At 60.9% G+C, this 24,496-nt stretch overlaps 2 protein-coding genes across 11 annotated transcripts in view; one reads left to right on the top strand and one right to left on the bottom strand.

The window, feature by feature from the left end:
- IMPDH1 (inosine monophosphate dehydrogenase 1) overlaps nt 1-15,422 on the top strand; it is a 50,410-nt gene extending 34,988 nt beyond the window's left edge. For 6 of the 9 annotated variants that reach the window (XM_043500216.1, XM_043500213.1, XM_043500222.1 and 3 more), the window contains exons 15-16: nt 6,009-6,025; nt 14,117-15,422. In XM_043500216.1, coding sequence (XP_043356151.1) covers nt 6,009-6,025; nt 14,117-14,211 — 112 coding nt within the window. In that variant the 3' untranslated portion in view covers nt 14,212-15,422. The remainder of the gene's footprint in view (nt 1-6,008; nt 6,026-14,116) is intronic. The other 3 variants (XM_043500229.1, XM_043500225.1, XM_038411411.2) reach the window with 1 other exon arrangement.
- Nucleotides 15,368-22,177, bottom strand: LOC119859388 (transmembrane protein 53-like). Of its 2 annotated transcripts, none has more exons than XM_038411480.2 (3): nt 22,062-22,177; nt 17,672-18,271; nt 15,368-16,652 (listed from the first exon to the last, which is right to left on the bottom strand). In XM_038411480.2, exons 2-3 carry the CDS (start codon nt 18,222-18,224, stop codon nt 16,288-16,290), a joined length of 918 nt encoding a protein of 305 aa, XP_038267408.1. In that variant the 5' UTR covers nt 18,225-18,271; nt 22,062-22,177; the 3' UTR covers nt 15,368-16,287. The 2 variants fall into 2 exon arrangements, with proteins under 2 accessions (XP_038267408.1, XP_038267398.1); XM_038411470.2 differs by lacking the exon at nt 22,062-22,177 and adding an exon at nt 19,876-21,912.
- Between the last annotated feature and the right edge of the window lie 2,319 nt (nt 22,178-24,496).

Here is a 24,496-nt window from a genome sequence, read left to right as displayed (position 1 = left end):
TCAAAAGCTTTGCTAAAGTCAAGAAACAATACATCCACTGCTTTCCCTTCATCCACAGAACCAGTAATCTCATCATAAAAGGCGATTAGATTAGTCAGGCATGACCTTCCCTTGGTGAATCCATGCTGACTGTTCCTGATCACTTTCCTCTCCTCTAAGTGCTTCAGGATTGATTCTTTGAGGACCTGCTCCATGATTTTTCCAGGGACTGAGGTGAGGCTGACCGGCCTGTAGTTCCCAGGATCCTCCTTCTTCCCTTTTTTAAAGATGGGCACTACATTAGCCTTTTTCCAGTCATCCGGGACTTCCCCCGTTCGCCACGAGTTTTCAAAGATAATGGCCAAGGGCTCTGCAATCACAGCCGCCAATTCCTTCAGCACTCTCGGATGCAATTCGTCCGGCCCCATGGACTTGTGCACGTCCAGCTTTTCTAAATAGTCCCTAACCACCTCTATCTCTACAGAGGGCTGGCCATCTCTTCCCCGTTTTGTGTTGCCCTGCACAGCAGTCTGGGAGCTGACCTTGTTAGTGAAAACAGAGGCAAAAAAAGCATTGAGTACATTAGCTTTTTCCACATCCTCTGTCACTAGCTTGCCTCCCTCATTCAGTAAGGGGCCCACACTTTCCTTGGCTTTCTTCTTGTTGCCAACATACCTGAAGAAACCCTTCTTGTTACTCTTGACATCTCTTGCTAGCTGCAGCTCCAGGTGCGATTTGGCCCTCCTGATATCTTTCCTACATGCCCGAGCAATATTTTTATACTCTTCCCTGGTCATATGTCCAACCTTCCACTTCTTGTAAGCTTCTTTTTTATGTTTAAGATCCGCTAGGATTTCACCATTAAGCCAAGCTGGTCGCCTGCCATATTTACTATTCTTTCGACTCATCGGGATGGTTTGTCCCTGTAACCTCAACAGGGATTCCTTGAAATACAGCCAGCTCTCCTGGACTCCCTTCCCTTTCATGTTAGTCCCCCAGGGGATCCTGGCCATCTGTTCCCTGAGGGAGTCAAAGTCTGCTTTCCTGAAGTCCAGGGTCCGTATCCTGCTGCTTACCTTTCTTCCCTGCGTCAGGATCCTGAACTCAACCAACTCATGGTCACTGCCTCCCAGATTCCCATCCACTTTTGCTTCCCCCACTAATTCTACCCGGTTTGTGAGCAGCAGGTCAAGAAAAGCGCTCCCCCTAGTTGGCTCCCCTAGCACTTGCACCAGGAAATTGTCCCCTACGCTTTCCAAAAACTTCCTGGATTGTCTATGCACCGCTGTATTGCTCTCCCAGCAGATATCAGGAAAATTAAAGTCACCCATGAGAATCAGGGCATGCGATCTAGTAGCTTCCGTGAGTTGCCGGAAGAAAGCCTCATCCACCTCATCCCCCTGGTCCGGTGGTCTATAGCAGACTCCCACCATGACATCACTCTTGTTGCACACACTTCTAAACTTAATCCAGAGACACTCAGGTTTTTCCACAGTTTCGTACCGGAATCCCTCATCCAGCCCCAGCGATGGTACAGCGGATGACATGGAAGCTGGCTGAGCACTGCAGCCAGGGGTGGCTCTAGAGAGCCTGTCACCGAGTCCCTGGGCGATGCTCTGGAACTGCTCCCTACGAAGCCAGGCAGGACTCTGTGGAAGCCCTCTCCCCAGGGCAAGAAGCTTACACAACTTCGGCCTTCCTGGGGCTGACCTCGGGGCATTCAGCATCCCTGTCCACACTGTGTGCTTCCCACAGCGAGTCCGCCCAGGCAGGGTCCTGGGGAAGCCAGAGGGTCCTGCCCCACAACTTCGCAGTCAGACGTGACTCTTAGCCAGCCAGTAAAACGAAAGGTTTATTAGACGACAGGAACATGGTCTAAAACAGAGCTTGTAGGTACAGAGAACAGGCCCCTCAGTGAGGTCCATCTTGGGAGTCAGGAGGCCAGATCCCCATCTGAGTCTCTCCCCATTTCCCCAGCCAGCTCCAAACTGAAATTCTCCAGCCCCTCCTCTGGCCTTTGTCTTTTTCCGGGCCAGGAGGCCACCTGATCTCTTTGTTCTCCAACACCTTCAGTTGGCACCTTTGCAGGGGAGGGGCCCAGGCCATCACTTGCCAGGAGACAGGGTGTCGGCCGTTCTTCACATCACACTGGCCCCTTAGGGCTCTTCCACAATCACACACCCTTATCCCACCGCCTGGATACTTAAGAACTGCATAGGGGAAACTGAGGTATCCACACAGTATTCAGAGAAAACATTAAGAACGTTCCCACTTCGTCGCAGAGCCATACAAGACATCTACACACAGGCAGGAGTCCCCCTGCGAGATCAAAGTGGCAAAGATTTTGCATCTGGGCTTGACAGCCGGGTTTCACCCATCAGGACCCCTCCCATCCCCGCCTTCCCAAGATTTCACATGCCATCCGTCAACTCCAGCTATCCAGCCTCAACGTGGGGTCCGCTTTGCTGCTGACAACCTCCCATCGTCCAGTGTGGGCCCATACAGCGTTCCCCGAGCCCACTGGCTCAGACTCTCTGAAAGGACTGGCCCAGGCTTGGTCCCCGATTTGTGAGCCCTGTGCTCCTTGGGCCGTGTGGAACCTCCCCTCTGAGCCCTGAGCCAAGTGCTTTCTTTACCCTCCCACTCGGTAAAACATCTTCCCGGTGGCTATTGCCTGCGCCAGCCGTTAGCTGGGTCCCAGCACACGCTGCGTCTCAGGGATAAGGTGGGGCCGAGACCTCACCCAGGAGGTCTTTTCATTGGAACCGAGCGATTGACCTGGTAACGGGGTCAAGACTCACCACCGCAGCGCCTCCTGCTGGTTGCTCTGGGAATTAGCTCATTCCAGCCTTGGAGTGCCTCCTGCTGGCTGGTGTCTCGCTCGTTGTCTGCTTATCTGTGTTGTCTCCACCACCGGGACACGCGTCGCTCTCTGGACCACGGTGTCCTCTTCAGGACAGTGCCCTCCAGCAGTGCCATTTACTCCATTCTCCCCCTTTCTGGGGGTATATCAGCAGTGCTAGTCCACACCTGCCTTCATGGCCACCTGCCAGCCTAAAGTCTAGTTTCTTGCCTCAGGGACGAGGTGCCGTCTGTGGGCCATGCTCTCTAGTGGCAAGGTGCAGTGCAAGGGGGGGACCGGGACGCAGCCCTGCCCACTACTCTGGGCCCCAGCCCAGGGACCCTTGAGTGGCAGCTGCTGGCTGCTTTCCTCCACTCCCCATCGCTGCCTGCCTTCCCTGGGCCACTTCCCCATAGCCCTAGCACCCACTCAGCCCTTGTTTCAAAGCCTGCAGTCTGGCAGGGTCAGCCAGAGCCCCCACTGCCCTCTACCCTGCCCAGCACTGCTCGGTCCAGGGTGCCGCTCCTACTCCCAAGAGCCAGCCCTCCTCCCTTCCCGGTCAGGGGGAGACTGCCCTCTCCGCTCTGCTGCAGCCTTTATATAGTGCTCAGCCTGGCCCTGACGGGCTGCCCACAGGCCCTTTCTGATGGGCTGCCCATCTGCGCAGCCTCTCTGGCCCACTTTAACCCATTTTCTCCTGGAGTGGGGCAAAAGCAGCCAGGGAGGCTGTGGAAACCTGCAGCTAATTAGGGCGAGGCTTGTTAGGAGCCAGACTGGAGACAGCCCAGATCTAAGGAGTGGCCCAGCCCAGCAGAGCGGAGTTTCTCCCTGATAAGCAGGGAGGAGGACGGGCTCCCAGGGGTAGCACCAGGGACAGAGCAGTGCTGGGCAGGCTCAGGGGGTCTAGGGGGAGCTCTGGCCTGTTACCTGCTAGGCTGCAGGCCCCTGCCAGAGAGGGCCAAGAAGGTGCAAGGGCCAAGGGGAAGTGGCCCAGGGATGATAGGCAGACAAGGAGAGAGAAGGAGGGCAGAGAAGCTGCCACTAGAGGGTGCCTGGGTCGGGACCCAGAGTTGCGGGTGGGCCTGGGTCCCCCACCTTGCACTGCACCTGGCCGCAGAGGAGAGTGGCTGATACAGACTGCAACTTGCCCTTGAAGTGAGGGGCTAGACTTTGGGTTGTGGTGGGTCCTTGCGGCGGGTGCAAGCCACAGGACTGCCGTGACCCCCAGAAGGGGGGTGAGAAAGAAGTAGTGGGCGCTGCCGGAGGGCAGTGTCCTGAAGAGGACACCGCCGAGCCAGGGGAGCAACACAGGTCCGAAACAGCAGAGTAGAGCAGACAACAGGCAAGACACCACTCACAAGGGGCGCGCCGGAGCTGCACTGAGCTAATTCCTGGAGTAACCAGCAGGAGGCGCCCATGGTGGTGAGTCCGCACCGTTACACCTCCCCAAACCAAGCTCCACGCGCCACGGGGTTTGCAGAGCCCTTGTTAATCACTTGGGCCAAAGCCATTCCGGAAATCCCCCCATTTCTTTTCGGCACCGGGGGCAGCTGTGAAAAGCTCCGGCGCCCCCTCCCGGAGACAGCCAAGTGGCTCACTCTGTGCCATGCAGTTTGTTACCAGCATGCAGGGGTCACCTTCCCTCCAGCGTCGGGGCTCGCGCTGCGAGAGGCCAGGCAGCTTCGGCAGGCGTGAGAGATCCCTGCGCGGGGCAGGGCAGCCACGCGGCACGCAGCATGTGCCTTTCCCAGGCCCTGCGCGCCGGCTGCGGGGATCAGGGGCCACTTTCAGGAGAGCTGGGACCTACCAGCTGGTCACCATAATGGGATCCAGGTGGGCAGGCGTGACGAGAACAGTGACTGTGGTTCTCTGAGACGTGCTGTCCGTGCGGGCCCTGCCTTCCAGTCCCTCTCTGCTGGGATCGGGGATCAGGAGGGGACTGCGGGGTGCTCTAGGCTGCTCTGGCTGTACGGTGGTGGTGGGGGAGGGTCTGCAGGGCACTCACATGGCCCCAGTGGACCTCATGTGTGAGGCGAGCGTCCCCCGTGAGTGGGATCCTCATGGACAAAGGCTCATGGGCCCCCAGTGACTGGGAGGCAGGGACCCATTCAGGGCTGGGCTGGCTGGTGGTGGTGGTGGGTGCTTAGCGGCAGGGCCCAGGGCCCATTGGGCCAGGTAGTGCCATGCTGCTGTTGCCGGGGACCCCGTTGGGCTGGGTAGGGCCACGCTGCTGGTGCCGGGGGCCCCATTCAGCTTGCTAGGGCCACGCTGCTGGTGCCGGGGGCTCCGTTCGGCTGGGTAGGGCCACGCAGCTGGTGCCGGGGGCCCAATTCGGCTAGCTAGGGCCGCGCTGCTGGTGCCGGGAGCCCATTGGGCCGGGTAGAGCCGCGCTGCTGGTGCCGGGGCCCCGTTGGGCCGGGTAGGGCCGCGCTGCTGGTGTTGGGGGGCCCGTTGGGCCGGATAGGGCCGCGCTGCTGGTGCCGGGGCCCCGTTGGGCCGGGTAGGGCCGCGCTGCTGGTGCCGGGGCCCCGTTGGGCCGGGTAGGGCCGCGCTGCTGGTGCCGGGGGTCCCGTTGGGCCGGGTAGGGCCGCGCTGCTGGTGCCGGGGGTCCCGTTGGGCCGGGTAGGGCCGCGCTGCTGGTGCCGGGGCCCCGTTGGGCCGGGTAGGGCCGCGCTGCTGGTGCCGGGGCCCCGTTGGGCCGGGTAGGGCCGCGCTGCTGGTGCCGGGGCCCCGTTGGGCCGGGTAGGGCCGCGCTGCTGGTGCCGGGGCCCCGTTGGGCCGGGTAGGGCCGCGCTGCTGGTGCCGGGGCCCCGTTGGGCCGGGTAGGGCCGCGCTGCTGGTGCCGGGGGTCCCGTTGGGCCGGGTAGGGCCGCGCTGCTGGTGCCGGGGGTCCCGTTGGGCCGGGTAGGGCCGCGCTGCTGGTGCCGGGGGTCCCGTTGGGCCGGGTAGGGCCGCGCTGCTGGTGCCGGGGGCCCCGTTCGGCGTGCTAGGGCCGCGTTGCTGGTGCTGGTGGGAGGGCGGCCGGCCAGGCTGTGCTCTTGGCGGTGTTGCAATCTGAGCAGCTGCAGTGCCCAGCAGTGGGGGGAAGGGGTGGCTCCCTGCTGGCCGGGGGGCGGGCAGAGGGTCCCATCTCTCTGGAACACGTTGTAACCTTCTCTCTCTTTCCTGCTCATGCCTCCGCCCGTAGCTTTACGTTTCTGCCATGTAAGTAACCAGCTCTTTTCCTTTCCGTAGTTATTGTAGAGCAGTGATCGGGGTGGGGGCTGAGTCTGGGGGGGCCCCCTCTGGGTCTGGTGCCCAGGCTCCCACAATCCAATTCCCCTGCTGGAGGAGGGCTGTTCCTCACCGGGGGGCGCTGCAGGGAAAAGGGGATGCCGTGACCCCCAGCTACAAACGCTCCCATCCAGATAAGGGGCCGAAGCGTCTGCGTGCCCCCAGGGTTGGGCCAGAGCAGGCTCCCCCCCCCCCCCATCACTGCCGCGCCAGGAGCTGGACAAGCCAGGGGTTTAATGCCTCTGGATGGGCCGAGCACGCCGGGGGAGATGGGGTTCCTGCCTCTGCCTGTTGGGCCACAAGCTGCGCTGGCCTTGCCATGAAATCCCACCCGGCCTGCCCCAAGGAATGGGGGAGAATCCCAGCACCCCACCCATCAGGACCCCAATGTCCTGGGCTCCCTGCAGAGGGGTCTGTATCCCAGCCGAGGAGTGCACACAGACCCTGTTTAGGGGAGAGAGGCTGGTGGGGGGGAGCTGAGCCCTGCCTGGCCGGGGGCGGGGGTCAGTGGTTGGAGGGGGGCTGCCTGGGCATTGCCGGTCTGGGCAGGAGTCGATGCCTGGGGGGATGGAGCTCGGCTCTGCCGGGGGTCTGAGGACAGGGTGTGCGGGAGGGGAGGCTAATGAACTGAAAGGCCACTGCGGTCTGTGCACCATAGGGCTCCTGGACTGGGATCCACAGAGCGTGTGGTGCCCGCTCTGTGGGGCGGGCATGTGCCAGTGCGGGAAGGCTCAGGCCCGAGGGCTCAGTGGTGGCTGGGGGTGATGGACGGGACGGCCCTGCCCTGGGGGTGTACTGTGAGGGACTGGGGCCGTGTGGGTAGTGGAGAGGCAGAGCCTCTGGGGGGATAGGCCAGCCAGGGCCTCTGGTGTCGAAGGCAGATTCCCTGGGCCAGGCCTGCCCTGGAGGAGTTGGGGTTCTGAGCCGTCAGCCCCTGTGCAATGGCAGAGCCTGGACAGGGGGGCCAGGTGAGGGGCCCTGACCGGTGGCAGAGGGGCCCGAGCCGAGGGATGTCATGTCCCTGCAGCAGTGGGTGCGGCTGTACTTGGGGGGGTGCCCTGCGTGGTGGGGGCAGCCTGTGCCCGCTGTCTGAGAGTGGGAGTTGGGTACTGCTGGCGTTCGCAGTAGTTTGTATCAGGTGCGAGCTCAGGCTCCTACGGCCCCGTCTCCTTCGCGTGTCCCTGGACCAGCGGGGCCGTGCACCGGACACGCTCTCCTCGGCTCGCGGCTGCCGGGGCTGGACGGCCCTGCCGCTGGGCGGGCGGATGCCTCGCCAGGAGCGTGGTCCAGCATGCGCGTCTGTTAGAAACAAAACCACCAGCATCGCCGGCCCCACAGCGGGCAGGCGGGGCACAGAGAGCTTGCGAGGGCAAACCCCAAGAGGGCAACGGGGCCAGCGCCCCATGCTCGAGCCGATGAAGGGAAGGCCAGCTGTCCAGTAGCTGAGGAGCGTGATGCTCTGAAACCTAGCAGGCAGAGGGGAATTATGAGGCAGGACTCCTGGGTTCTTTTCTCAGCTGGGTCCCTGGGTGAGCCCCGTAATGTCAGCGGTGGTTCTGTGAGGGGTGGGATCCTTTCATTCGCACTGGGGTGGGCGCCGTTCGGGGAGCTGGCTGGGCTCTGAACTCCTCTGCTGGGTGTCAGGCCAGGCCTTGCTGGCTTTTTGCACCTGGCCTCCCTGTGGGCTGGAGGAGCAGGTAATGTGGCTTAGGACGGCACTGTTATCCCTCGGGGGGGGTGGGGGGGGGTCTGTCTCAGTGCTCTCTTCTCCCAGCTGCTGGTCAGAGGTTGGAATGAGGCCCGGGTCTGAGCTGTGCATAAATATCACTCCCGCCCCACAGGCATGTGGGGGGGCTGGTCTCTGACTGCATCCCCCATCCTCTAGGACAGACTAGGCAGGACCCGAACGTGGGACGGGAGGGGCGAGCAGGGCTGTGTGAGATGGGGGAGCACTCGCCTGGGGGAAGGTTACTGCAGGGCTTGGGGAAAACTGGTTGGTTTTACACCATTAGGTGGTCAAAATCTTGCCCTCTCATGATGGTTAGCCAGCTGCCCGCCTCGCTGTAGAGCGTGACCCTCACGATTCTGGTCCTGGCCTCCCTCCCCAACTGGGGATGGGTGTCTCCTTCACTTTCTCCTAAGCGGCTGTGCAGGGTTGCTGTGAGCTGTCAGCCAGCTGCCCTGGCCCACCCCAGAGGTGGCTGCCTATCCATGGTGGATGAAGCAAGTCCTAGGCCGAATTATCTGCTGCTGTAACTCCAGCGAGCCCAGTGGAGCTGCAACAGCAGAGGGTTTGACCCGGTGCGTTGAGCTTGTGTGCGCCCGTGTCTGGAAAGCACTTTTGGATCCTTCGTGACACGAGGCTGCTTTGCATGAGCCTGGCATGGGGCTGCTTGGCTCTGGGCATTGGCCAGCCCGTCACCACCACATGCCCTGTGGGAGCCAGCCCCAGGCCAGGCCAGGCCAGGGCATGAGCGCTCCCTGCTGGGGAGCCAGGGCTCTGTAGGCTTTTGCCATCCCTCAGTGTGGGGCTCAGCCTGCCAGCATCAGCCACTCCCTCCTGGGCCAGAGAGGTGGTGTCACCGAGTCCCTGGGCGATGCTCTGGAGCTGCTCCCTACGAAGCCAGGCAGGACTCTGGGGAGTCTCCTCTCTGGGAGCCGCCTGTCTGCAGGACCCACAGCTCCCCCGGCTCCCCCCTTCCTGGGCCTGACCTCAGAGCATCCAGCATCCTCTGCCCCTCCGTGCACTTCCCACAGCGAGTCCGCCCAGGCGGGATCCTGGGGGGCCAGACGGTCCTGCCCCCCAACTCTGCAGTCAGACGTGACTCTCAGACAGCCAGTAAAACAGAAGAAAAGGAGGACTTGTGGCACCTTAGAGACTAACAAATTTATTTGAGCATAAGCTTTCGAGAGCTACAGCTCACTTCATCGGTATGCATCCAATGAAGTGAGCTGTAGCTCACGAAAGCTTATGCTCATATAAATTTGTTAGTCTCTAAGGTGCCACAAGTCCTCCTTTTCTTTTTTGAAAATACAGACTAACACGGCTGCTACTCTGAAACCAGTAAAACAGAAGGTTTATTAGACGACAGGAACATGGTCTAAAACAGAGCTTGTAGGTGTAGAGAACAGGACCCCTCAGCTGGGTCCATTTTGGGGGGGGCAGTGAGCCAGACAACCATGTCTGCTCTTCACTCCTCATCCCCAGCCAGCCCCAAACTGAAATTCTCTCCAGCCCCCCCCTCCTCTGGGCTTTGTCCCTGTCCGGGGCCAGGAGGTCACCAGATTCCTTTGTTCTCCAACCCTTTAGCTCTCACCTTGCAGGAGAAGGGCCCAGGCCATCAGGTGCCAGGAAACAGGGTGTCGGCCATTCTCTGTGTCCAGACCCCTGCACAACCTGCCCTCTAGGGCTCTGCAATGATCAAACACCCTTATCCCACCACCTAGATACTTAAAAACTGCCTAGGGGAAACTGAGGCCCCCCACACTATTCAGAGGAAACATTAAGAACAGTCCCACTTTGTCACATCTCTCCCCTCTTCGAGACCAAACTGAGCAGGGTCACTTTCGCTGGTGACCTGGGGAAGTTCGAACCCACCAATGTTCCCATGGATGCCCCAGCATCTCTCCCATTCCTCAGTGGGAGTTACATCAGGCCCTTCCAGTTTTACGCCCTTCCAGTTTCAAGCCCTCCCTTAGGTTGGGCGTGGTCGATAGCACTCGCATATGAGAAGGTTCATGCGGCCCGTGCCCTTTTGCTACCCCAAAACCTCCGGGGGTCAAACTGGGATCGGGTCTTCTCCCAGCGCTCTAGTCTGGAGGGCTGCAATTCGGGCTCTCTTGGTTAAGAGCCCCCATCTTGACCTGGGCCACAGACTGTTCACTTACAGAACTAGCATGGAGACATCCCTTTCTCAACAACCTTGTCTCCCCAACAAGCTGGCCAAACACAGCCACTTGGTTAGAGGACTGTTTAACTTTCTTAACAGCTTTCACTTCATCTGAGACCTTCTCAAAGCTATCCACACTGGATCCTCCAACAGGAAAGTCAGTGGCTTCATTCACAAGCGAAAATTTCTGGCTGTTAAGAACTGAAACTTTCTTGATTAAATCACTTTCCCACCCTTCAGTGGCAGTAAACTGCTTGCAAAGACTCCATGAGGATTCCTTTCCCCAGGGGCTTTTCTACGCAACAATTCACCCTTCACAGAAATTCTGCCCTTACCCTCTTCACCTAGGGCTTGCTCTAGAGGAACACTTTCCTGAGCAACAACAGACTCTTTCTGGGTCTCACTTACATCCAGAATCACCTCTGGCCCATCAGGCGGATTCCTACACAATCCCCTTTCAGGCAAACTCACAGACTTCCTAGAGAAAAGGTTGGAAGCCTTCTCCTTCCCTTTGCCACACACAAGTTCAGGAATCTTTTCCTTCTTGCTACAGGTTTCCACACCCTCAGTAGGTAACAGGATCAAATCCCCTTTCTGCTCTCCTTGTGCCCTGGCTAGGATCTCACCCTGATTAGACAGAGTTGCTACAGCCTTTCCCAGCCACATACTAGCAACAAGCAAAATACAAGCACAGAATTGTCTGGTCTCTGGGATTTTACATAGACACTAACTGGATGCGACCTAGTTATAGGGCCATTCTCCCGAGCAGACACAAACTTAGGACCATTCCCTTCCTGGGCTTTAGCTGACTCCAGAACCAGCTCTGAGACAACTGCACTATTCTCAGCCACCACAGACTGAAAGGCCCCTTCTGTCTGCTCCACAGACAAAGAAGAGCCGGAGACACTTTCTCCTTTCCCAGACACCCAGCTCGGGATCTCATTCCCCTGGTCCCAGCACACAGGGCTGTTCACAGACAACTGCTTGGAGACCGGGGTAGCTCCCTCCATAGGCGAGTCAATACCCCTGACAGACACAGGCACGTTTCCTTCCCTGTCCCAATTCTCCACCCAGCTAACAGGTAAGGTGCAGGGACACTCGTCTTCCGCTCTCCTGGCCTTCCCACCCTGCTGACTAGACACAGCCATCAGCTCACAAGGCTGCCTAGGCTCATCCAGACTTTCCTTACCAAGCACCTTGCCACTCCCAACGGATCCCCTGCCCTGCCTGTGTCTCCCCCCACTCAGCTGGGGTCTCAGCTCCTACTTTGCTCAGCGCTGCCCTTGCTGTCCCAGTGGGGGTCGGCAGCGAGCTCCCTGCTTTCCTCACTGCATCAGAGCCAGCGTGAGCCCCCTCTCTGGTGTGCAAGGGGGTGGGGAGCATCTCTCTGTCCCACCCAGCCCCAGGGGTCTGGTTACAGGCAGGCAGCCTGAGCCTAGCAGCTCCTCCCTGCTGCCAGCCAGGTCAGCTGCATTTTCACTGACCATTTCCCTCTCCACCGATTGGTTCCCTGGATTCAAATTCAAACCCTCGACCGTTACAGGAGCAGGGCCTGGATCCTGTCCCAAAGGGACACAGTCACCCCCCAACAGGGTCTCACAGCTGGTATCCTGGAGAACCCCAACGACCAGCCAGCCCCACCCCTCCTGGATCTGCACAGGGATTTGGGCCGTAGGCAGGGCGAGGGGCTTTATCCCTGGGACCCTCACCCAGCTCACACAGCCCCCCAGCATCTGAGGCTGCACCACCAGGGGCCTGACACCAGTTCTCTCTGTCCCAGGATCTCGCCACCCCAGGAATGTCTCCCCATTGACCATCACCTTCCGCTCCCACTGGGGGTCTGAGGGGCCTGAGCTCAGGAAACTCCATAAACACATATAGGTTGGGGTCAGGAGTAGGAGCCTGTCCACCTCCCCACCCATCTGGCTGACGGAGTCTATGGCCTTGGGACCCAGCAAGGGAGCTAGACACTGGGGCTTTTCCGCAGGTTCCCTGTGGTTCAAATCGCCAGCCTGCTCAAAGGCGGTGAGGTGGCATCCACGTCCCCCCCCCCTCCTCAACCAGGGGCAGCAATTTAGTATCGAGGTTACCTGCGGAACTGGCCCCCCGGGGTCTATCCCCAGTCACCCCTGGGAGGTCCCCTCTGCCTCTCTGCTCCACCATCACCAGTTCATGCTGCTGCTGCTTCTGCAGCTCTTCCTCGGGCTCTCGCTGCCTCTCACAGTCCTCTTGCTCTCTTGGACTCAGCTCCAATCCCGTCCGTCTCCGATCCCCGGATGGGGAACCCGATCGTGAAGACCCTAGTCTGGTCGGGGACAGCAGTCTTGGGGATGCCTGGCTACCACTGCAGCTGCTCCCAGATCCTGCTATAGCCCCATTGGGGTCAGGAATCTGCTCCTTAGAGTGATCATCCTCCTCCAGCTGCACGATTAACTGGGCTTTGGGGAACTTTCCAATGTGCAACGCTCTTTTTTTGCACAGGGTTACAATGTCCTTCTTAAGGAGATGGTGACAGGCCATCACTCCGCTCTTCCCACGTTGCTGTGGACTCACAGACCTGTGTGCTCTCAGCTCCCCACGGTTTCCAGGGAGAACCCCTCGTGTGCCAGCCCTTCTCGAGGTCACCATCTCTTTGCCAGGGTCGAGCTGCAGACTCCTCCGCTCCTGGGACCGCTCGCTGCAATCCCCAGGAGACCCCTGTTACTGCAAAAGTCCTTCTCTCTCCCAGGGCCAAGCCACAGGCTCCTCCACCCCTGAGACTGCTCACTGCAGTCCCCAGGGGGACCCCATTACTGCACCGTCGTTCTCCCTGGTCACACACTCCCAGGGGTTAACCGCCCCCAAAACCACTCCTCTCTGAGCCTTCATCAATCCCCCTTCGTTTTACTGCTCCCCAGTCACTTACTGCAGGAAGCGCCATCCACGGGGTGCAGTACATCCCACTGCTGCCACCAGTTGTCACGGAGTCCCCGAGCAGAGCCCTGGAACTGCTCCCTGTGAAGCCAGTCAGGACTCTGGGGAAGTCTCCTTTCTGTGAGCCGGTTTCAGAGTAGCAGCCGTGTTAGTCTGTATTCACAAAAAAGAAAAGGAGTACGTGTACCTTAGTCTCTAAGTTGCCACAAGTACTCCTTTTCTTTTTTTCTGTGAGCAGCCTGTCTGCAGGACCCACAGCTCACCCGGCTTCCCCCTTCCTGGGTCTGACCTCGGAGCATCCAGCATCCTCTGCCCCTCTGTGCGCTTCCCGCAGCAAGTCCGCCCAGGCGAGGTCCTGGGGAAGCCAGAGGGTCCTGCCCCCCAACTCCACAGTCAGACGTGACTCTCAGCCAGCCAGTAAAACAGAAGGTTTATTAGACGACAGGAACATGGTCTAACACAGAGCTTGTAGGTACAGAGAAGAGGACCCCTCAACTGGGTCCATTTTGGGGGGCAGTGAGCCAGACAACCCCGTCTGCACTTCACTCCACGTCCCCAGCCAGCCCCAAACTAAATCTCTCTCCAGCCCCCCCCCCCCCGCTTTGTCCTTTTCCTGGGCTAGGAGGTCACTTGATTCCTTCATTCTCCAACACTTTAGCTCTCACCTTGCAGGAGAAGGGCCCAGGCCATCAGGTGCCAGGAAACAGGGTGTCGGCCATTCTCTGTGTCCAGACCCCTGCACACACCTGTCCTCTAGGGCTCTGCAACAATCATACACCCTTATCCCACCCCCTAGATACTTAAGAATTGCATAGGGGAAACTGAGGCACCCCCACACTATTCAGAGGAAACATTAAGAACAGTCCTGCTTCGTTGCAGGGGGCAACCAACCAGCAAGGTCTGATTTAAGGTCCTGGCTGTTCATCCCAGGCTGGTGCCATGCAGGAGTGCAACAGAGACCATGAACCCTGGGAAGGCCCAGCTTCGGTTCAGGGCACCAGCTAGTGTCAACATGGTCTGTGGAGGGGCTGGCCTGGCCACAGAGTCCTGCCAGCAGCCGTTCCCCTCGCCCTCTCAACCGAGCAGCTCAGCCCCTGCTCCGGCTCAGGGGTGATGACAGGCCAGGGGCTCCTGAACATGGGCGAATTCACTGAGCCCTGCCCGGGGGGGCGGGCACTGTCGGCCCCGCGCTAACCCTGCCTCCCCCTCTCCCCGCCAGTTACGAGAAGCGGCTATACTGAAGACGGGCTCCGAAGCAGCAGCCAGCGCGTAGCTCCCAACGTCCCTGCCCCGGTCGCCGCCCGCCGCGTGTAGCCCAGCCCTCCACTCCGACTCTCCTCGCAGGGATGGATTTGCACTATGGCCAAGAGCGTCTCGCCTGCCCGGAGCCGCCTGTGGCCAGGACCTGGCCCTGACTGGACGGCAGCCAGATCTCCCCAGCGCCTGGTGCAAGGCCCCAGGAACCAGCCCCCCTGGGCGGGGCAGGAGAACAGAGAGCAGGTGCTGGAAAGAGCTGCGGGGGCCGTGGGGGGGGCACCTCCCACTGCCGGCTGGGCAGGAGCAATTCAGCCCTTAGCACTGGGCCGTCCTCCACGGGAGCACTGAGCAGGGCCCCCAGCTCCCCCCACCCCCACTGCATCGGCCCTGGCAGCCACAGCCTGGCTGGAGCCCACATTCCCCCCATGCCGGCTCCCATCCACGCCTCCGGTTCCGCCAGCCCCCACGGCATGTCCCCCCCACCGGTGCTAGTGCTGCACGGGGGGCCACGGCTGCGCACAGGCTGGGGGGCTCCAGCACTTCCCCTTCCCTGCAGTGGGGCAGTGACGTGAGCCCCAAGGATCTTGCTGACAGCCCGGGCCTGGCTCTGGCCCAGTAGCCGCTGGGCTTCAAGGGATTTTATAAACTTGTACAGGAGGCTGAGCCTTGCCTATTAATCCTCCGCTGCCCCGGGGCTGTCTTACCCTGCCCCCCAAGGCTGTTTGTTAGTAGGGTCTCTCCAACCTGGACCAAACACCATGGACCAGCCAACTCCCCTCCAGTCCTGGCCAGAAGCTGCCCGGACTTCTCCATCATTGTCCCTCTCTACAGAGCCCCCGGAACATCATCCTGCTGCACGCCTGGCAGCTGCTGCTGGGGTCCCTGCAGCCTACCCAGCCACAGGGTGACATCCCTCTTGGATTAGGCAGGGTGACCAGCGTGACCCCTAAAGCCACCCCCAAAGCTGGAATGGGGCCTGGCCACCCTTCTGCAAGCTGTGCTGTTGGCCTGGCTGCAGCACCCTCTGCCGTGCAGCCCGGTGCTGCCACATGCTGCAGGCTCTGGGCATCCATTTCCTCCACTCTCTTTCTGCCAGATGAGTTTAAATCTCCTTTTTCTGTCACTGCAGCTACTGGCAAGTCCCGGCCTCTCCCCCTGCAGCACCGACCCCCCCCCCCACTCGTTAGAAGGCTTTAACTTTGCACATTTGGGGTCCAGTGTTTGTAATTGTGTATTGAATAATAATAATAAAGTAATGCAGCATCGGGGCCTGGCATGGGCTGGTGTGATGGAGCATGCTGAGTGGGACTCCAGCTCAACTCGCTAGGGCAAACCACCAGCCCACTGGAGAAGGGGGTGCAATCCCCCTCCTCCCCCTGGCCTGGCCCTGAGGACTGGGCTTAGGACATGCATGAGCACGGCTAGGGCATGTGGCTGCAGGACCAGTGGCAGCTGCACTGTAGAACCGCAGCAGGGCAGGGCAGGGTCCTGTGGCCGAGGGGATTTCAAATCAATTTACAGAGGGGGTTAAATAACTGTGTTGAAACTAGCCTGAAATGGGGCACAGAGCCCCCATCCAGCCTGCGCCTCCCATCCTTGCTCAGCCTGGCCATTCCCCCAGGCCCTGCAAGGGGCTTTTGCTCTGTGCAGGGACAGGGCAGGTGCAGAGAGGCAGCTGGGCTCCTGGTGGGAGGTGGAGCTGCTGAATTGTGATAGCCAGCCACCAGCAGCCTGTCCCTGTCCCCCTACAGCCCAGGGCAGAGGCGAAACTGGGGGAGGGGAGGGGAGGGCTGCACCAGTTGCCATCCCTTCTCATCAACCCACCTGGGGGAAACGTGTCTCCCCCCCTTGCCACCGCCCCATGGGGCTAGAGCAGGCAGGTGTCCATCATGCCTCCCTGGGGCGGAGGACTCAGTGGCTCTCCTCCCCCGGCCGGGGTGTCCATGGTGCAGCAGTTGTTACCGTGGTCTGGCCTGCCTGGCAGGGCCGGCTGAGGAAGGTGAATGGCACAGCTTGCGGCTGATGGCAGGAGCACCCTGCCTGCCAGGGAGGAGCAGGGCTCTGGCTGCAGCAGCAGCTGCATGTCACCCTGTCCACGTCAGAGGGGCTCTTGGGCCAACCCAGCCCCAGCTGCTAGAGTCTGGCTTGGAGCAGGGCCATGTCCAGCTGCTTCAGGAATCCCTGCAGTGCCTCCTGGTACTCCTGGGGGTGCTGGCGCAGGTGGGCTGCATGGCGTGAGTCCTGCCAGGACTGGGCCTGCACCAGGACACCCGCCCTTCTCCAGCTCTCCAGCAGCTCCTGCACCAGGGCGGGGTCGCTCAGGGAGTCGTTGCAGCAGGAGAAGACCAGGACAGGGCAGCGAAGCGGCGGCCGGAAGAACACGCCCTGTGCCGCTTTGTAGTACCGCACGGTGCAGCAATGCAAGAGGCTGAAGTAAAGCCTGGTGCCTCCCCTGATGAGGGGCCGGAGGGCCGCGGAGCTGCTCATCTGAGCCACGCCTGCACAGGGCAAGAAGGGGGTTAGCGGGCAGGGGAGCCGCCAGGCCAGACGCAGACCCTCCCTGGGGACCCCACCATGCTGCGGCTTCCGCCTGTTCCCTCGGCCCTCACAGTCCTGAGACAGCCGGGCCGTGACGCCCTGCCTGCTGCTCCCCATGTCCCCTGGCTGTGCCTCTGTCAGCCACGGGGCTAGTGCTGGCTGGGCACACTGGGAAAGGCCCTGCGCCCAGGGTACGGCCAAGACCCGGCCCCACCCACACCTCTGCTCTAACCATGGGGGCTGGGCAATGGCAGCGTCTGCCAGGACTCCCGGCTCTCACAGATGCCACCTCCCAGGGCTGTTTGAGCAGCTCCTCTCCTTGCCCTGGGGTGGTTCTGGGCCAAACCCAGCCTGAATCCCATGTGGCAGGAGGGGTGACAGCAGGAGCCTGGGAGGAGAGGACCCAAACTGCAGATGGAGCTGGGGCAGCATCTGCAGAGGGGACAGCCCACCCAGCCAGTGCATCGCCCCCGTTCCAACGGACAGACGCGGAGAACAAACAGGTTAGTCCTGCTCGCCTGTGGCACGCACGGCCGGGGCATGCTGGGAAGGCCAAAGTATAACGGGTTCAAAAAGGAACTAGATCAGTTCCTGGAGGACAGGTCCAGCAATGGCTATGAGTCAACAAGATAAGCAGGGACACATTCCTGTGCTCTGGATGTCCCTAAACCTCCGACTGCCAGCAGCTGGGACTGGGTGACAGGATGGATCACTGATAATTGCCCTGTTCCGCTCATTCCCTTTGAGGTACCTGACACCAGCCCCTGTCAGAGATGGGCCAGTGGTCTGACCCAGGGGGGCCGTTCTTATGCTCCGCATCTTGTTGCAGATCCTGGTGATCTCCCGGCTGGACAGGGCTCCAGAACAGCTGGGGCTGGAGGGGACAGTGCAAGATCTGTCCTCTGCCTCGCTCCTCTCCCCAGGGGCTAGTGCCTGGAGAGGGGGTTTGCCCCGCAGGACCTGCCCAGACTCCACTCACCCAGCGCCATGTCCCCCAGGCTGCCTGTCACCAGGCTGTCGTAGACCAGGCCCCGGATCCTCTCTGTCAGCTGCTGGTGCCGCTGTGGCTCCCGGCTCATGTGCACCATCATCTGGGCGAAGGTGTAGCCGCCGATGGAGAAGGCGTGGACGAGCAGCGGACGGGAGCAGAGGGGCTGGCTCTCCCGGAGCAGGCTCAGCACACAGGCTGCGTACGCCAGCCCGTGCCGGGGCCATAGGAAGTGGCTCAGATCACTCTCCACCACCAGCACATCCAGGCCGCGCAGCAGGTAAAGCTCCAGATACCTCGCCATGGAGCGGGGCCGGGCGCCAAACCAGGGCAGCAGCACCACCAGGGGCCTGGAGGGGGCGCTGCCCCCAGGCGCAGGGCTGCTGTACAGGTGGATGGTCCTGGAAAAGGCTGTCACCGTTGCTGCCCCGCCAGGGGCAAGAGAGAGCTCCGCAGGCTGCACCACCCGCAGTGCGGGCGGCTCTGGGCCCTGAGGCTGCACTGGGGGGGTAGCCCTGGTGTCTCCAGCTGGCTCCATCTGCATCCAGGCTGCTGTGGCCGTGCTACCTCTAGCATCCAGGCATGGGAGCCCTGCAAGACATGCACGGGCAGGCTCATGCCTCTGGAACCAGCATGGGGTATCACATTGGCAGAGGAGCCACGGCTCCCGCACCGTCCCCAGCAGCAGGGAGTACTGTCTCCCCACGGGCTGTGGGGAGTTGGGGGAGATAAACTGAGGCACGGTGAGGGAAATGTCCTACCCCAGGTCACACAGTGAGCCAATAGCAGAGTAGGGAATAGAACCCAGGATCTAGCTACTACACCCCTCTGCTCCCAGAGCAAGAACCCAGGAGTCCTGCCTCCCAGCCCTGCCCTGGCACGACAAACCCATCCCCATTCACCAGCTCCAGAAAGTTTTCTTCCCGAGGGTGGATTTGCAAAAAGGTCTCAGTCCCACTGGACTAGAGCATTCATCCCTAGCAAAGGGACAAGAGACCCTCGTGTGTCTGCCCAACTGGGGCCCCGCTTCTGTGATCAGCCCTGTGGGCTCTGGCCCTGCCCTGCAAACAGCCCTCCAACAAGTCCCTGCAACTGCTAGGCAGGGCCGGATGGTCACACTGCTTCGGCCAGTAGGGCCCCCCACCAGCATGGGCAGGGAATACACCTGCCCCATTTGGCTTGGGGTGTCAGACCCAGGGGCTAGGACCCAGACCCAGGCTCGAAGGGGGCTCGGCCCCAGCGCTGCCCAGTCTGGGCCCTCAGTGTTAAGCATGAAGCCTGGATTTTTGCATAGCCCCTGACCGGTAGCTGGGTATAGTGCCAGGGCCCGGCTTCTGGCAGGAGGGCTGGGCTCTGAGTTCACCCATTCCCCACGGCATGGGACCATCCAGAATTCATCCCTTGAGCCGAGCTTCAGGCAAACATCCAGCCTGGACTGAAAAATGGCCAGTGATGGACAATCCCCTGTGGCCAGTGGCTCCGATGGTTCCTTCCTCTCACTGCCAAGCACTTGCACCTTGGCTCCAGGCTGAGTCTGGCTAGTGGCCGCTTCCAGCCATCGGACCCAACAGACAGGTGGCCAGGCCAGCAGCCACGGGCATGGAAGACGGACAGTGACCGGCCATCACAGGGACAACGTGGCCAACCGGGGCATTAGAGCCAAAGACCCTGCAGCACCATGATTTCCCTGCCACTGCGGGGCACTAGGACCGTGGGCAGAACCACTCACCCAATTCAAACACCTCATGGGAGGCCACGGGTGGAAGCAGGAGACCGGGCTAGAGGCACCTCAGGGCTGCCCAGCCTGGCCACTGCTCTCAGGGAAAGGTGCCCAGTGGGTGTGCGAGGGCATGCACTAACCTGGCGACAAGCTGTGCCACGAACGGCAGCCTGCCAGGGCAGCTTGTCCAGTGTGCACAGCTCCTGCCTTTGTGTGCTCAGCCAGCAGGGCCCTGCCAGCCATTTGCTGTGACGCCCGCAGGGGAGACAATGCCCTGGGGCTCGGGCCCCACGCTCCTGCGTGCTGATCTGGGGAGAAGGCCATATTTCACACCCCTCTGCTCTCTGGCTCTTTGTGCGCAGGGCAAACTGGGCTGTCGCTCTGTTCCCTGCTTCTCTGGCATTTTAACCCTCAGTACCAAGCTCTAGATAGACCCCACCACTGCCCCTGCCCTAAGTCCACGCTGGGCACCCACCTGCTGCACACTGCGCAGGGTTCTCCCCATTCCTGTGAGGGATGAGGTGGGTGGCAGCCTGCCAGCCCAGCGTGCTTCGCACAGGAAATGGAGTATTCTGGGACAGCCCAGCCATGGCTACATAACAGATTACACAAGGCAGGGCTGGCACCGCGCCCACTCTCAGCCCAAGGCAGGAGGGAGATGCCACGTGAGACAAGGGAAGGGGCCTCCTGCCTCCCACCCGCTGGCCGCCAGCCAAAGGAACAGCCTGTTCCCTTGCTCCCTGGGGAGGGCTTGATCTCCCTCATGCTGAGTCCCTTGTGACCCCTGCCCCTCTCTCCCTGCCCTCCCACACACACCTCCACAGCGCCTGGGCTCCTCAAACCCACTGGCACCAGCCCCACACAGAGCTCCCTCCCTCCTGGCCAGGGATCTCTGCTCCCCACAGACACCACCTGCTCTGAACGGCCCCCTGGATACTGGGCTTCTACTGGGGAGCCCCTTGTACTTTTGACCCAGCTTCCAGATGGAGGCCAGGTGCTGCCCTGCCAGCTGCCCCCCACCCAATCGAATCCCGCTCTGTGGGTCTTCCCACTGCACTCTCCACCAGCATACCTGGGCGCCTCCCCGTCCTGCACGATGCACCTGTCAGCCAGGCTCAGCCTGTGCCCAGAGGGAGAAGCAGGCAGGTGGAGCATCTCACCTGGGCTGGGGAGGGGGGATATAGCCCAGGGGCTCTGAGTTCACATGGGAGACAGCAGCTCAGATTGACCCGTCCTGCACTTGGAGAATGGTGCTGTCTGGGCCAGCCCTTAGTTCCTGTTCACCTCCAGCTGGGCCAGGTACCCAGGCCCACCCCTCTGGAGACTGGGGCCCCTGGGCACCACACAGACACTCCTCGCCCCAGCAGGGCTGAGCGCCTACAGCCCCCTCTGACTCCCACCTAGCAGCTGGAGTAGTGAGGACTCCCCGCCCATCTCTCCACCAGGGCCTGAGAGATAATCCCCCCCATCTTGTCTTGGGGGGCTGCTGCCCCCAGCGAGGGACCCTGCTGCACCCCAGTACCAGGACGGGAGGGGGACAAGGTCTCTTCTGAGGGATCCCATGTACCCCGAGCTGTGGGAGCACATGGCACTGGTAACTGGGGGGCTGGGCTGCAATCCTGTATAATCCTACGAATTAGCCAGTCACGGGCCCTGCCAATGACCCCCTGCAGCTCCCTGGTCCCCACTAGCCGTGGAGCTGGGACCCCTCACCTGGAATTGACCTGCTCAGCCCCTCACCTTGCCCTCCCCGTGCAAAGACCTGCGGGGAGTGGACCCCGGCTGGGTCAGGGCCCAGCACATGGTGCCAGGGTGCCATGGCAACACTCACTAAGCATCCAGATAAAGGCATGAGCCACGTGCCAGGCAGCGAGCATGGCAGGCTCAGCCCTGGGGACCCTGCCTGAGACATTGGCACACCTCCCCCAGCAATGGGCAGCATGGGGAGAGGCCTCGGACATGCCACAGACAGGCAGCCCCCCCGCCTCAGGAACAGGCCCCCCCCTTCACTGGCCAAGGCTGGGCTGCCACTGGCGCAGTCCTTCCCCTCCCCTGATTTCACCCAGGCAGGGCTGGGCCCCCGGCCCCACCCACTGCGCCACCCACGGGGGACACCATGGCCAGGTTGCAGACACTGTGGCTGCCCAGGGTCTCCAACATGCCAAGATCTCTCTGGCTATGGACCCTGCCCTGGGGACGTGAAGTCAGCCCACGCTCCGCGAGCGGCTTGGGGCTGCCCTGGCAGAGTTCATCGCCTGGCACTGGACGGACCCTTGCAACCTGTCGGCGGAGCGGGCAGTGGGTGGCACGAAGGGGGGGCACAGCTCCAGGCAGCGCTTCCCCCTCCACTGCTGGCCCCAGCCACTGGGGCCCCACAAGTGCAGCCAGCTCTGAGGTGGAGCCAGGCTGCCACACAGCACCCTAGATTCACAGAGCAGAGCAGAGCAGACAGAGCCTTGGGTTCTTCTAAGGGCTCATGCACCCCCCACCCTGCTGCTCCCTACCTGGGGCACCTGCGCTCCGCTGCTCCCTCCCCCTGCACTCCCCACTTTTCCCTACCCCCCACAGGCACCCCCCACTACTTCCTACCCCCCGCGCCCCCACCTCCCCGCTGCTCCCTTAGCCCCTGGTGCCGGCCCGGTGCCCGCGGGCGTTGCTCACCCTGGCGGTGCCGCGTCCCAGCGCGCTCTGCCCGGCCCGGTTCGGCTCGGCTCCGCACGGGATGCAGCCCCCCGGGCGCCCCGCCTCCCTCCTGCTGGCCCAGCCTGCGCTCCCGGCCCCGCCCAAGCGGCACAAGCCCCGCCCCCCTGGAACCGTCTACAAATTACCAGCTAGTTAGAGGGGGCGATAAAGGGGGGGCATGAAGTGCCGGGGAACTGCCCCTCCCCCGAGGCAGATCCGTGCCGCGGGGCAGCTCCCGTCCCCCCGCACCGGGGCAGATCCACCCCAGCCTAGCGGAAGGGAGCGGGCAGGGGAGTCAGTGCGCCCTGGGCGGGGGGGGATCGGGACCGGCTGCTGGCCCGGGGGGTGGGGGCAGGTCGGTGCAGCCTGCGCCTGTCGCGGCGGCTCCTTGCAGCGCTGGTTACGGGGGGGGCAGCCCCAGCCCAAGAAAGGCCCTGGCCAGGCGGAGGAGAAAGTCTGGGAGCCGGGGCCCGGGGCACCCGGCAGACTCCGGGCTGCTGCAGCTAGTGGGGAAGCGCCGCTGCTCCGTCCCTATGGGGCTCTTGGGGGATCCCAGAGCCTTGGCCCAGCCGCTGCCCAGCGCAGGCAGTTACAGAAACCCTCACTGAGGCCAGGCTGGGGGATTGGCCCTGCAGTGCCAGGCAGTACTGGCAGCAGGAAGGGGCAGCCGGGGTGGGGGGAGCCTCTGCATACTTACAGGTTCCAGAGTAGCAGCCGTGTTAGTCTGTATTCGCAAAAAGAAAAGGAGTAGTTGTGGCACCTTAGAGACTAACAAATTTATTAGAGCATAAGCTTTCGTGAGCTACAGCTCACTTCATCGGATGCATTTGGTGGAAAAAACAGAGGCCTCTGTTTTTTCCACCAAATGCATCCGATGAAGTGAGCTGTAGCTCACGAAAGCTTATGCTCTAATAAATTTGTTAGTCTCTAAGGTGCCACAAGTACTCCTTTTCTTTCTGCATACTTATTTGCAGAAGCTGCTCAAGACAATCTGCCTCTGTAGGGAGCGGATCACTGCACTGCCCCCCTGCCCCCATTACAAGCTGCAGAGTGTAGCTTTAATTGAAGAGAGAGGAAAATTACCATAAAACACCTACCAGGGGCATGACACAATAGTTTCTAGGGATGCAAAGATTCCTACACGTTGCATCAAGTTAAAATCAAAATGTTCTAAAGCACCCCAGGGCTTCCAAGAACATCAGCTGGCTCATAGCATCCTAGAATCATAGAAGATTAGGGTTGGAAGAGCCCTCAGGAGGGGGAGGGATAGCTCAGTGGTTTGAGCATTGGCCTGCTAAATCCAGGGTTATGAGTTCAATCCTTGAGGGGGCCATTGAGGGATCTGGGGCAAAAATTGGGGATTGGCCCTGCTTTGAGCAGGGGGTTGGACTAGAACCTCCTGAGGTCCCTTCCAACCCTGGTATTCTATGATCTAGTCCAACCCTCTGCTCAAAGCAGGACCAGTCCCAAACTAAGTCATCCCAGCCGGGCTTTGTCAAGCCGGGCCTTAAAAACCTCTAAGGATGAAGATTCCACCACTTCCCTAGGTAACCCATTCCAGTGTTTCACCACCCTCCTCATGAAATAGTGTTTCCTGATATCCAACCTAAACCTCCCCCACTGCAACTTGAGACCATTGCTCCTTGTTCTGTCATCTGCCACCCCTGAGAACAGCTGAGCTCCATCCTCTTTGGAACCCCCCTTTCAGGTAGTTGAAGGCTGCTATCAAATCCCCCCTCATTCTTCTCTTCCGCAGACTAAATAACCTCAGCCTTTCCTAGGAAGTCATGTGCTCCAGCCCCCTGATCATTTTCGTTGCCCTCCGCTGGACTCTCCAATTTGTCCACATCCTTTCTGTAGTGTGGGGCCCAAAACTGGATGCAATACTCCAGATGTGGCCTCACCAGTGCCGAATAGAGGGGAATAATCACGTCCCTCGATCTGCTGGCAACGCTCCTACTAATACAGCCCAATATGCCATTGGCCTTCTTGGGGCTTGGCTACACTTGCGGGTTAAAGAACATTAAAGCAGCTCCGGGCGCACTAGCTCACTCCCCGTCCACACTGGCAAGGCACGTAGAGCGCTCTGACTCTGAGGCTACAGCGCTGCTGGTACTGCACCTCGGCAAGGGGAATAATGTTTTCTGCGCCCCGGCGCCAGTGTGGATGCCCTGGTCTGTTAGTGCTCTCTGATCGGCCTCCAGAAATGTCCCACAATGCCTGTGCTAGCCCCACTGGTCATCACTTTGAACTCTGCTGCCCTGCCCTCAGGTGACCACCTGTCAGACCTGCCCTTTAAATTCTCTGGGAATTTTGAAAATCCCCTTCCTGTTTGCTCAGCCAGGCGTGGAGTGCTCTCAGCGCATCTGTCCAGGTGACCATGCCCCCACGCACCAGGCGATCCCCAGTATGGA

The sequence above is a fragment of the Dermochelys coriacea genome, chromosome 1, assembly GCF_009764565.3.
Source record: "Dermochelys coriacea isolate rDerCor1 chromosome 1, rDerCor1.pri.v4, whole genome shotgun sequence".
NCBI lineage: Eukaryota > Metazoa > Chordata > Testudines > Dermochelyidae > Dermochelys > Dermochelys coriacea.
The sequence above is the reverse complement of the archived record's forward strand: the minus strand, read 5'-3'. Positions and strand labels throughout refer to the sequence as shown.